The 13870-nt window shown below is 53.8% G+C and overlaps 1 protein-coding gene across 1 annotated transcript in view; it reads left to right on the forward strand.

Annotated features, from left to right (window-relative positions):
- The first annotated feature begins 479 nt into the window (after positions 1-479).
- The window catches only part of TIGAR (TP53 induced glycolysis regulatory phosphatase), a 31072-nt gene continuing 17681 nt past the window's right edge, over positions 480-13870 (forward strand). Inside the window, exons 1-3 of the mRNA XM_078882220.1 lie at positions 480-567; positions 2058-2128; positions 8599-8636. Coding sequence (XP_078738346.1) covers positions 2100-2128; positions 8599-8636 — 67 coding nt within the window. The 5' untranslated portion in view covers positions 480-567; positions 2058-2099. The remainder of the gene's footprint in view (positions 568-2057; positions 2129-8598; positions 8637-13870) is intronic.

The following is a 13870-nucleotide window of genomic DNA, read 5'->3' on the forward strand; positions in this document are numbered from 1 at the left end:
GCGGGGCGGGGCCGAGAGGGGGCGGGGCCGAGAGGGGGGCGGGGCCGAGAGGGGGGCGGGGCCGAGAGGGGGGCGGGGCCGAGAGGGGGGCGGGGCCGAGAGGGGGGCGGGGCCGAGAGGGGGGCGGGGCCGAGAGGGGGGCGGGGCCGAGAGGGGGGCGGGGCCGAGAGGGGGGCGGGGCCGAGAGGGGGGCGGGGCCGAGAGGGGGGCGGGGCCGAGAGGGGGGCGGGGCCGAGAGGGGGGCGGGGCCGAGAGGGGGGCGGGGCCGAGAGGGGGGCGGGGCCGAGAGGGGGGCGGGGCCGAGAGGGGGGCGGGGCCGAGAGGGGGGCGGGGCCGAGAGGGGGGCGGGGCCGAGAGGGGGGCGGGGCCGAGAGGGGGGCGGGGCCGAGAGGGGGGCGGGGCCGAGAGGGGGGCGGGGCCGAGAGGGGGGCGGGGCCGAGAGGGGGGCGGGGCCGAGAGGGGGGCGGGGCCGAGAGGGGGGCGGGGGGAATTGCCCGGTGACGTCATCTGGGCGCCGTGTTCGTTGACGGCTCCGCCGGCTCGGCACAGTGCGGAGACAGCCCCAGGGTGAGTCGGTGGTGGTGGTTGTGGTGGTGGTGGTTGTGGTGGTGGTGGTTGTGGTGGTGGTTGTGGTGGTGGTGGTTGTGGTGGTGGTGGTGGTGGTGGGTTGGTGGTGGTTGTGGTGGTGGTTGTGGATTGGTGTGCGGTGGTTGTGGTGGTGGTTGTGGGTTGGTGGTGGTGGTTGTGGGTTGGTGGTGGTGGTTGTGGGTTGGTGGTGGTTGTGGGTTGGTGGTGGTTGTGGTGGTTGTTGTGGGTTGGTGGGTGGTGAGTAGTGGTGGTGGGTGGTTGTGGTGGGTCGGTGGTGGTGGATAGTGGTAGTAGGTGGTGGTGGATGGTGGTGGATGGTGGTGTGTGGTGGTGTGTGGTGGGTGGTGGTGTGTGGTGGGTGGTGGTGGGTGGTGGTGTGTGGTGGTGGTTGGTGGTGGTGGGTGTTGGTGGTGGTGGTGTGTGGTGGTGTGTGGTGGGTGGTGGTGGTGGTGTGTGGTGGTGTGTGGTGGTATGTGGTGGGTGGTGGTGGGTGGTGGTGTGTGGTGGTGGTGGTGGTTGGTGGTGGTGGGTGTTGGTGGTGGTGGTGGGTGGTGGTGGTGGGTGTTGGTGGGTGTTGGTGGTGGGTGTTGGTGGTGGGTGGTGGTGTGTGGTGGTGGTGGTGGGTGGTGGTGGTGGGTGGTGGTGGTGGTGGTGGGTGGTGGTGGTGGGTGCTGGTGGTGGTGGATGGTGGTGGTGGTGGTGGGTGGTGGTGGTGGTGGGTGGTGGTGGTGGGTGGTGGTGGTGGGTGGTGGTGGTGGGTGTTGGTGGTGGGTGGTGGTGTGTGGTGGTGGTGGTGGTGGGTGGTGGTGGGTGGTGGTGTGTGGTGGTGGTGGGTGTTGGTGGTGGTGGATGGTGGTGGTGGGTGTTGGTGGTGTGTGGTGGGTGGTGGTGTGTGGTGGTGGTGGGTGTTGGTGGTGGTGGGTGGTGGTGGTGGGTGGTGGTGGGTGGCGGTGGGTGGTGGTGGTGATCTCGCGGTTAATTGGCCACGAGTAGTCGCGGGCTTCAGTTAGTAGCGGCCTGTGTGTGTGTACCTGTGTGTGTGTGTGTACCTGTGTGTGTGTGTACCTGTGTGTGTGTACCTGTGTGTGTGTACCTGTGTGTGTGAGTACCTGTGTGTGTGTACCTGTGTGTGTGTGTACCTGTGTGTGGGGAGCGATAGTGCAGCAGTTAGCGCGCTGCGCTATGAACCCGACGACACGAGTTCGATTCCCACTCACGGCCAACACCAGTGACGATTATCTGAACCGGTCCTGCGCCTCCCCTAGGTCGACTCAGCCACAAATGAGTACCCGGTGCGGTGTGTAAAAATGGTCACTGGAGATACAAAGGCGGTCGGGCGTGGTGCTGGCCACCCACCCCCTCGTGTGCCACAGTGCCGGCCTTCATAGGTGCTACTCGCTAACAGCACTTGCCCCAACAGTCTGTTAAGGCTACACGGGGGACCTTTATCTTTGTGTGTGTGTATGTAGCACTGGGAAGGCGAGTTTATTATCATCAGCAGCATCATCAGCATGAAGTTCACGATCACCATTGTTCGACAGTAAGCGACGCACAATCATCGCAGTACACGCAGTACACACAGTACACACAGTACATGCAGCACACACAGTACATGCTGTATACACAGTACACACAGTACACACAGTACATGCTGTATACACAGTACACACAGTACACACAGTACATGCTGTATACACAGTACACGCAGTACACACAGTACATGCTGTATACACAGTACACACAGCACACACAGTACATGCTGTATACACAGTACACGCAGTACACACAGTACATGCTGTATACATAGTACACACAGTACACACAGTACATGCTGTATACATAGTACACACAGTACACACAGTACATGCTGTATACACAGTACACACAGTACACACAGTACATGCTGTATACACAGTACACACAGTACACACAGTACATGCTGTATACACAGTACATGCTGTATACACAGTACACACAGTACACACAGTACATGCTGTATACACAGTACATGCTGTATACACAGTACACGCAGTACACACAGTACATGCTGTATACATAGTACACACAGTACACACAGTACATGCTGTATACATAGTACACACAGTACACACAGTACATGCTGTATACACAGTACACACAGTACACACAGTACATGCTGTATACACAGTACACGCAGCACACACAGTACATGCTGTATACACAGTACACGCAGTACACACAGTACATGCTGTATACACAGTACATGCTGTATACACAGTACACGCAGTACACACAGTACATGCTGTATACACAGTACACACAGTACACACAGTACATGCTGTATACACAGTACACGCAGTACACACAGTACATGCTGTATACACAGTACATGCTGTATACACAGTACACGCAGTACACACAGTACATGCTGTATACACAGTACACACAGTACACACAGTACATGCTGTATACACAGTACACGCAGTACACACAGTACATGCTGTATACACAGTACACACAGTATACACAGTACATGCTGTATACACAGTACACACAGTACACACAGTACATGCTGTACACGCAGTACACACAGTACACACAGTACATGCTGTATACACAGTACACACAGTACATGCTGTATACACAGTACACGCAGTACACACAGTACACACAGTACATGCTGTATACACAGTACACACAGTACACACAGTACATGCTGTATACACAGTACACACAGTACACACAGTACATGCTGTATACACAGTACACACAGTACATGCTGTATACACAGTACACACAGTACACACAGTACATGCTGTATACACAGTACACGCAGTACACACAGTACATGCTGTATACACAGTACACACAGTATACACAGTACATGCTGTATACACAGTACACGCAGTACACACAGTACATGCTGTATACACAGTACACACAGTACATGCTGTATACACAGTACACACAGTACACACAGTGCATGCTGTATACACAGTACACACAGTACACACAGTACATGCTGTATACACAGTACACACAGTATACACAGTACATGCTGTATACACAGTACACGCAGTACACACAGTACATGCTGTATACACAGTACACACAGTACACACAGTACATGCTGTATACACAGTACACACAGTACACACAGTGCATGCTGTATACACAGTACACGCAGTACACACAGTACATGCTGTATACACAGTACACACAGTATACACAGTACATGCTGTATACACAGTACACGCAGTACACACAGTACATGCTGTATACACAGTACACACAGTACACACAGTACATGCTGTATACACAGTACACACAGTACACACAGTGCATGCTGTATACATAGTACACACAGTACACACAGTACACACAGTACATGCTGTATACACAGTACACACAGTACACACAGTACATGCTGTATACACAGTACACACAGTACACACAGTACATGCTGTATACACAGTACACACAGTACACACAGTACACACAGTACATGCTGTATACACAGTACACACAGTACACACAGTACATGCTGTATACACAGTACACACAGTACACACAGTACATGCTGTATACACAGTACACGCAGTACACACAGTACATGCTGTATACACAGTACACGCAGTACACACAGTACATGCTGTATACACAGTACACACAGTACACACAGTACATGCTGTATACACAGTACACACAGTACACACAGTACATGCTGTATACACAGTACACACAGTACACACAGTACATGCTGTATACACAGTACACGCAGTACACACAGTACATGCTGTATACACAGTACACACAGTACACACAGTACATGCTGTATACACAGTACACACAGTACATGCTGTATACACAGTACACACAGTACACACAGTACATGCTGTATACACAGTACACACAGTACACACAGTACATGCTGTATACACAGTACACGCAGTACACACAGTACATGCTGTATACACAGTACACACAGTACACACAGTACATGCTGTATACACAGTACACACAGTACACACAGTACATGCTGTATACACAGTACACGCAGTACACACAGTACACACAGTACATGCTGTATACACAGTACACACAGTACATGCTGTATACACAGTACACACAGTACACACAGTACATGCTGTATACACAGTACACGCAGTACACACAGTACATGCTGTATACACAATACACACAGTACACACAGTACATGCTGTATACACAGTACACACAGTACACACAGTACATGCTGTATACACAGTACACACAGTACACACAGTACATGCTGTATACACAGTACACGCAGTACACACAGTACATGCTGTATACACAGTACACACAGTACACACAGTACATGCTGTATACACAGTACACGCAGTACACACAGTACATGCTGTATACACAGTACACACAGTACACACAGTACATGCTGTATACACAGTACACGCAGTACACACAGTACATGCTGTATACACAGTACACACAGTATACACAGTACATGCTGTATACACAGTACACACAGTACACACAGTACATGCTGTATACACAGTACACACAGTACATGCTGTATACACAGTACACGCAGTACACACAGTACATGCTGTATACACAGTACACGCAGTACACACAGTACATGCTGTATACACAGTACACACAGTACACACAGTACATGCTGTATACACAGTACACGCAGTACACACAGTACATGCTGTATACACAGTACACACAGTATACACAGTACATGCTGTATACACAGTACACACAGTACACACAGTACATGCTGTATACACAGTACACACAGTACATGCTGTATACACAGTACACACAGTATACACAGTACATGCTGTATACACAGTACACGCAGTACACACAGTACATGCTGTATACACAGTACACACAGTACACACAGTACATGCTGTATACACAGTACACACAGTACATGCTGTATACACAGTACACGCAGTACACACAGTACACACAGTACATGCTCTATACACAGTACACGCAGTACACACAGTACACACAGTACATGCTGTATACACAGTACACGCAGTACACACAGTACACACAGTACATGCTGTATACACAGCACACACAGTACACACAGTACACACAGTACATGCTCTATACACAGTACACGCAGTACACACAGTACACACAGTACATGCTCTATACACAGTACACACAGTACACACAGTACATGCTGTATACACAGTACACACAGCACACACAGTACACACAGTACACGCAGTACACACAGTACATGCTGTATACACAGTACACGCAGTACATGCTCTATACACAGTACACGCAGTACACACAGTACACACAGTACACACAGTATACACAGTACACACAGTACACACAGTACACACAGTATACACAGTACACACAGTACACACAGTACACACAGTACATGCTGTATACGCAGCACACACACACAGCACATGCAGTACACACAGTACACGCAGTACAGTGTTTGCATTACATACAGTACTACAGTACAGTGTATACATTGCCCACAGCACGTACAGTACAGTGTATGCATTGCACACACTGTACGTACAGTACAGTGTTTGCATTGCATGCAGTACGTACAGTACAGTGCATTCATTGCACACAGTACGTGCAGTAGTGTATGCATTGCACACTGTACGTACAGTGCCCACTGCGTGTACTGTGCACACTGCAGTACACACTGCACGTGCAGTACGCACTGCATGCATCACAGCAAAGCGCATGCAGTACACACAGAGTACATGCACCACGCTACACAACAGTACACACAGTACAAACTACACGCCGCACACACAATCACAGGCGGTGCACACAATACGTACAACCGCAGTACACAGTACATCCACCACAGCACATGCGGTGCACACATGAAAGTACAGCGGGTCTTCGTCTGGTAGGATGGGAGATGGTTTAGTGTTGTATTTATTTGTGTGCTTTGTTTACCTTTCTTGCACTTTGCACGGCCGTCGTGTTTCTGTACTGTTTGTTGGTGTAACGATATTAGCCCCGTGCCTCTACCTGGGCATCTGCGATGAAGAGCTTTCCAGCTCATCGGATTCCTCCTGCAGTTGAAAATTTTCTGATCCTGATTCTCTCTGCGTGTCTGTCTGCCTGTCTGTCTGTCTGCCTCAACAATTATTTGTCCCTCCCGCTACATGCCAAATAAACCCACACGACTGCCTGCTTCTAGATTTGAAGCTTTCGTGACTGCAAGGCTTCATACTCTTTGTTTTCTTCGGTAAAGTCACGTAGGTAAAACAATAAAATAAATGAAAACAACTAAATTAAATCACGATGAAGGAAGCTTGTGTTGCCTCAGAAACGTCGTGATTTTATTTAGTTGTTTTCGTTTATTTTATTTTGTTGATTGTTTTACCTACGTGACTTTACCGAAGAAACCAAAGTATATGACTGCCTGCTTGTCCGCCAGAGGTCGCAATTGGGTACCCGATACCCGTACCCTACCCGATACCCGGCTACCCGTACCCGGCCGGGTACGGGTACCCGTTTGCGACCCTGGTGCGGCCGGGTACGGGTAAGGAATCAAAACCCGTTTGCGACCTCTGGTGTGGTGTCCGCTCACGTACAGGAGTGCTGGTCTCTCTCGCTGTCCGCAAATCTGCCTATCTGTCCACGTAGTATGTGTTTACCTTCCTGGATATATATAATGTCTGTCCGCCTGTCTGACCAAAGAGTCTATCAGTCTGCCCGTCTGTCCCACATACTTTTCTACAGTAAAAACCTTGGATTAGCGAGCATAATTCGTTCCGGTAATGTGTTCGTAATTCAAAGCACTCGTACATCGAAGCGAATTTCCCCGTAAGAAATAATGGAAACTCGGATGATTCGTTCCACAACCTAAAAAATACTGTATTCATATAAAAATTATTAATACAAAATAAATTTTTTTATATTTTTATGATTTAAATTTAATTTAAAGTAATCAAATTTATTGATTACATTTAATCGTGGCTGGTGTGATGGAGACGAGAGAGTTGAGGGTTTTTATTTTATTTTACTTTTATTAATTTAAATTTTTTACCTACGTGACTTTACCGAAAAAACCTAAGAATATGAATCCTTGCAGTCACGAAAGCTTCAAATCTAGAATTGAGGAGGGTTATTGTGTAGGACGACTTTCACTTGCAGTAAAGTTACTAAAGAACAGTCACTACACTTGGACACAAAATAAAAACATGCTTTACGCACACACACGTGGTCACAACACTGTATTGTAGTAAACAGTGTACGCTCGCACGGATGTTGACTATACGAGTGAGGCACGCCGACTGAGACCGAGCATGGGAGACGATTACCCACAATCCCGCAGCAGAGAGATAGAGAGAAGAACCATCGGCTCAGTTGTGATCACGTGACGCTCGGCAGACAACGCGTAGACTGTGTACGTACTGCTCGTATTGCAAGACCTCGCTCGTTTATCAAGTTAAAATTATCTTCTTGGTTCTTTCGGTAAAGTCTACGTGACTTTACCGAAAGAACCAAGAAGATGAATCCCTGCAGTCACGAAAGCTTTAAATCGAAAGTTAAAATTAATTACAAATTTTTGCTCGTCTTGCAAAACACTCGCAGACCAAGTTACTCGCAATCCAAGGTTTTACTGTAGTTGCCCACATGCACGCCTGCCTGTCTACCTCACCGTCGGGAGAGTACCTGGTGCGGTGTGTAAACAATCGCCACTGGGGAGACAAAGGCGGCCGGGCGTGGGGCTGTACACACCCCTCAAACCCCCAGGTGTGCCACAGTGCCGGCCTTCATAGGCGCTGCTGCTCGCTAACAGCACTTGCCTCAAAACATCTGTTAAGGCTATACAGGGGGGGGGGGTGTTGTACCTGTAGTAGGGAGCGGTGGTGCAGCGGTTATGCTAGCCGCGCTTCTAACCCGGCGGACCTGAGTGCGATTCCCGCTCGCGGCCGGCGCCACTGACGATTATCACCGAGGTCGACTCAGCCTCACTGGGGGGGATCTTTGTCTTTGTGTCTCTTGCAGTGGCGAGACCACGTACAACAGGAAGCGTCTCATCCAAGGTACGTGGTTTGTAGGCAGTGTCGGGGAAGCTCTGTCACCGTTATTTTATTTTATCTATATATATAAAAGGGAAATGTGTGAATATGTGTGTCTGTTCGAAATGTTTAGCATACTTCCCGCCATGCAACAAACTTTAAATTTGGCTTGTGGGTAGTTTTCAGACTGTACACAATGTGTGCCTGCTGACGTCACGCATCCCCTCCCATGTATCAATCCAAGACAAAAATCCAAGTCTCGTGCGAAGCCGGGTAGTCAAGCTAGTTGATTATAAGGCATCTCTGGGAATGAAAGATACACATGTGAGGGTCGCTAGCCCCCGCGATCCCTCCCTCGGTACCCCTAACGGCCGGGTTAACCTCATTACTCGCCCCCTCGCTGCTAGGCGAACCGCTGCTGCGCTCTTCACCCATGGGGTGAGAGCCGTCGCTCCAGGATTCCCCTCCCCCGCGGGTCCGCGTAGTAGGCATGTTTAATTACGCACGCGCACACCCACACACAGCTCTGCGCGGCACTCACTCAACCCTCGCCGCTCACGTTATGATCGCGCACCGGGGGTACGCTGATTACTCACGCCGCGAGCTTACGCATACACAGTACCACACGCGTTCACACTTATAACACGAGATCACACGAGGCCACGATCAGCTATTAATGATTTATTGTCTGCTACGTGGGACTGGTTGTTGAGTCAGTATGAATCGACGAGGCTGCCTACTCTACTAACCCGGAACCTATTCCCTATTTATCGTTCACGAAACACTTTTACCTCCTTACTCACGGTTTGAGGCACTCGACGTTCCGTGGGTTTTCCTCGCTGCTCGCCTCGACACGTCGCACGGACGTCCGGAGGGCAGAGCTGGGGCAGTCCTGGACGTTGGCTTCTCGGAGCAAGAGAGCGATTTCCCCTTTGCGCTCCCCATTTACCCTCCCCACCTCAAAGGGAATGCGACTCTGGACAATAGGCTCGCGACCCTCTCGCATGCGCACCGCCGTTCCGGGCGCTTTTGATATGCTAATTAATGCTCAACCTGCGCGGCGCAAATTCCAATCAATCCCTTTCTCACGCAGGTCCCCCCCCCATTATCGCAGTTTATGCGGCGGTGTCCATCACAAAGGCCCGTCGTGGGAAGCTGTGCATGGCTCCTCGCGCGCCTCCCCTCTCCCAATTATTTATACTAATAGCCTTATCCTTAAACTCCCCTAACAATGGTGCCTGCGCGCTCAAGCGTAATTATCCCAACCCTCCATGACTATGCGCAACAGCTCCTGCGGTCCCGCTATTCGTGCTGTCCCGTCCCTCCCCTGCTTGCCCCGTCGACCCGTGGGGGTGTGTGTGGGGGGAAAATGCACCTCAACCGCGGTGGCCGAATGCCCCATGCCGCGACCACACCATATTACGGCTGGTCGCAGCGCCGCGGCGCAACGTAGCACGGGGGAGGTCGTCCAATTCCCTGATCGCCGGAAACCGTGAGAGTTAACCCCGATAGGGGTTTCTCGGATAAAAACCGGTCGGCCAGGTGACCTCCCCTCGGAGCTCTATGGGGGGGGGGGAATGCGTGCGGGTGTGTTCGTGTGAGGTGAGGTGAGGGGGACGCGGGGTTGGCTCCGTTGCTTGGTGGTGGCGAAGTCGGGGGTTTGGGCGCCTGCCGAACGGCTTCGTGGCGGCGGCATCACATAGCCCCCCGAGGTGCCAGTCCCCGTCCCGGGTTGACTGGAGCACCTCGCTTGGGCCGCGCCCACGAGGAAACGTTGCGGGGTCCGGGGGATCCGTCCGGACCTGGTGGCTGGCCTCGGGGCGGGTGGTTCCGTCCTCTGTAGCTCCTGCGGCGGTCTCCTCCTCCACTCCAGCGGCTCTCCCCGTCCTCCGGCACCTGTGGGCTGGGGCACAAACTCAGCAGCGGAAGGGTTTAGTGGCCGTCGTCCGCGTCTTCTCCGGACTGGATCGGGGCGTCTCGGGGGCCCGACGGGGCCCATGTAGTGTGCGAGGCCCCCCAACACGAGGGGTGCGGGTACTCCGGGATTTCGGGGCCTTCGGGTGACGGGGTCCTCTCTCGCCGGGGCCGCTTTCCACGGTTTTAAGCGGCGGACGTTGACCACCGTCTCTCGATCCCTCTCCCCGCCATAGATTAGTACCGTCCAGGGGGATATCTGCCGCACCACGGTCCAGGGTCCCCGCCAGTAGGTCGTCAGTTTCCCCACCTGCCCGGCCCCGATGCGAGGGGTGTGTAGCCACACCTTAGCACCTGTCAGGAATAAGGGGGGTTCCATGCGGGGTCGGGTGCCCTGTTCCTGCCGCCGATGCGCGGCTTCCCCTTGCGGGTATGCTCGGCCTCGGGCTTCTCGCAGGGTCTCCAACAGGTGTTCCACGGGGCGGCTTCCCTCCTCCGGCTGGGGGGAAGGGACGCCGAATAGCAGATCTGCGGGTAAACGAGACTCACGGCCGAACATCATTAAAAACGGGGTTTGCCCCGTCGACGTGTGTACGGTGGTGGCGTAGGCGAAAAGGGCGTAGGGGAGGTGTTCGTCCCAATCCCGTTGATTTGCAGCCGCCATACGTTTGAGTTTCCCCGCTAGGGTCTGATTCATGCGTTCTACCATACCATTCGCCTGGGGGTGGTACGCTGTGGTTCGGTCCTTCTGGATTCCGAATTCTCGGCACAGTGCCTGGAACAGCTCGGCCTCGAACTCGCTACCCTGGTCGGTGAGGACTCGTTCTGGGATCCCGTGCTTGAGTACGTAATGTTCCACGAATGCCCGGGCCACCACCAAGGCCGTTTTATCAGGGATGGCCACTGCCACGGGGTAGCGGGTGAAATACTCTACTGCGACTAGAATATACCGGTTGCCTCGATGGGATCGTGGGAATGGCCCCTGTAGATCGATCCCGACCAGCTGATTCGTGCGGCTGACGCGGAACGGCCTTAGGGGTACCTGGTATCGTGCCGGTTTCGGCCCGCACTGCTGACAGGCGCGGCAGCCCTGTACCCAGGCCGCCACGTCTTGTGCCAATTTGGGCCAGAGATACTGGCGACGCAGGGTCTCTCGCGTGCGTCGTTCCCCATCGTGGCCCCCGAGTGGGTGGTCATGCACCAGCCGTAGCAGCTGGGGTCGCACCTGGGCAGGAACACAGATGCACCCCGGCTGGCCGGCCTCGGTTAACTCCCGTACCACTCCGTTCTGCACACACAACCGGGCATACAAACCGCTCCAGGGTCCTGGTAGGGCGCTCTTTTCCTCCCGGAGGGCCGCCTCCACTGCCGCCAGATCGGGATCTCGCTGCTGGGTCTGTCTCAGCTGCTCGTCGTTCAGGCCCGGGAAGGCGCAGCCGACGTCCTCCTGGATCCGTCCGATCGGGTCCCGAGCCGCGGGTCCCGCGCTTGCCGGGCGGTCGACGGGATCCTCGGTGCCACCTGTGAGGGCCTCTGTGGCGCACACTGCACTCTCTCTCGCTGGGGGGGGGTCAGTGGCCGCGGCCGCTCGGGGGTCCGTTGCCTGCCGGCAGCGTCCCCCCGTGAAACACGGGCAGGCCTCCTCCGCCCTTGTCTCGGCGTACACCGTGGGTCGCCTCGACAAGGCGTCCGCGTTTGCATGCGTCCGGCCAGCCCGATACTCGATTTGCAGGTTGTACTCCTGCAACTGCGCCAACCACCGGGCCATCTGCCCCCGCGGCTCCTTGAATGTAAGAAGGAACTGCAAAGCATAATGGTCAGTGCGTACGCGACATCTCCTGCCGTACAAATACGGCCGGAACTGTTTGCATGCGAAAATCACGGCGTACAACTCTTGGCGGGTCACGCAATAGTTCAGCTCGGCCCCACTCAAGGTCCGGCTGGCGTACGCGATGACACGTTCTGTCCCATCCTGTACCTGTGACAACACCGCGCCCAGCCCGCTGCTGCAGGCGTCGGTGTCCAAAATAAAATCGGTGGTAAAATCGGGGAAAGCGAGGGTGGGGGCATGGGTGAGGTGGTCTTTGAGAGTGGTGAAGGCCGTCTGGCAGGCCCCCGTCCACTGATAGGGGTGCTTAGGGGAGGTGAGTTGGGTGAGGGGGCGTGCAATCTCGCTGAATCCCTTTACAAATCGACGATAATAGGTGGCGAGCCCCAAAAATGATCTGATCTCCGTCAGATTCCTTGGCCGTGGCCACTCCACTACGGCGCGTACCTTCTCCGGATCGGTACGCACGCCTGCCTCGCTGACGCGATGCCCGAGGTACCCCACCTCGCGTTGTGCGATGTAACACTTACGTGGCTTGAGCTTGAGATGAGCCGCTCGCAGTCGCTGGAACACCTCTCGTAGCCTGGACCAATGCTCAGACAAAGATCTACTGAACACGATCACATCGTCCAAGTAAATCAGGCACTGTTCCCATTGCAAACCCCGCATCACCAACTCCATCAGCCGCTGGAACGTCGCGGGTGCATTGGTGAGTCCGAACGGGAGTACTCGAAACTCGAATAGTCCCATCGGGGTGGTGAATGCGGTTTTCGGCCGATCCTCCTCCGCCATCTCCACCTGCCAGTACCCGGACGCGAGATCGAGGGTGGAAAAATATCGCGCTCCGGCGAGGCTGTCAAAAGTGTCGTCGATCCGGGGTATGGGGAAGGCGTCGCCGAGCGTGACTGCGTTCAGTTTACGGTAATCGACGCAGAACCGGGTTGACCCATCCTTTTTCGTTACTAGTACCACTGGGGCTGACCAGGGGCTCGCCGAGGGCTGAATTATGTTATCGCGAAGCATGTCCTCAACCGCCTCTTTGATCTGGGTGCGTTCGGGTGCGCCCACTCGGTATGCAGGGAGTTTGATGGGTCGGGCTGCACCGGTGTCAATTTGGTGCTTAACAAGATCGGTCCGACCCACGTCCGAGTCGTGTTCACTGAATACGTCGGCATACTCCCGCAGTAACTCGCGCAGCCGATCGGCCTATCCCTTAGGTACATCCGCCCATGGTACATGTAACGCGTCGAGCAGGGGAACGACCTCGGCTCGGGGAGTCGGGCCGACTCGCCAGGCCAGGTCCTGGTCACCCTCAGAACGCCCGGGGTCCTCCGCCCAGAGTGCGAATACCGAGTCGTTAGAGTGGCGTGCGTGCAGGGGGTGTACGGTGGCTATCGGGGTGCGCCGTCGCAGTATCGCTGGGGTATTGTGGGGGTTAAACATCCGCATAAACAATCGGTCCCCATCTGCGTTTACCAACGTGGCGGATCCCACTATCCCATACCGTTTTGCCAAC

Source organism: Lampetra fluviatilis, chromosome 64 (genome assembly GCF_964198595.1).
Source record: "Lampetra fluviatilis chromosome 64, kcLamFluv1.1, whole genome shotgun sequence".
Classification (NCBI taxonomy): Eukaryota; Metazoa; Chordata; class Hyperoartia; order Petromyzontiformes; family Petromyzontidae; genus Lampetra; species Lampetra fluviatilis.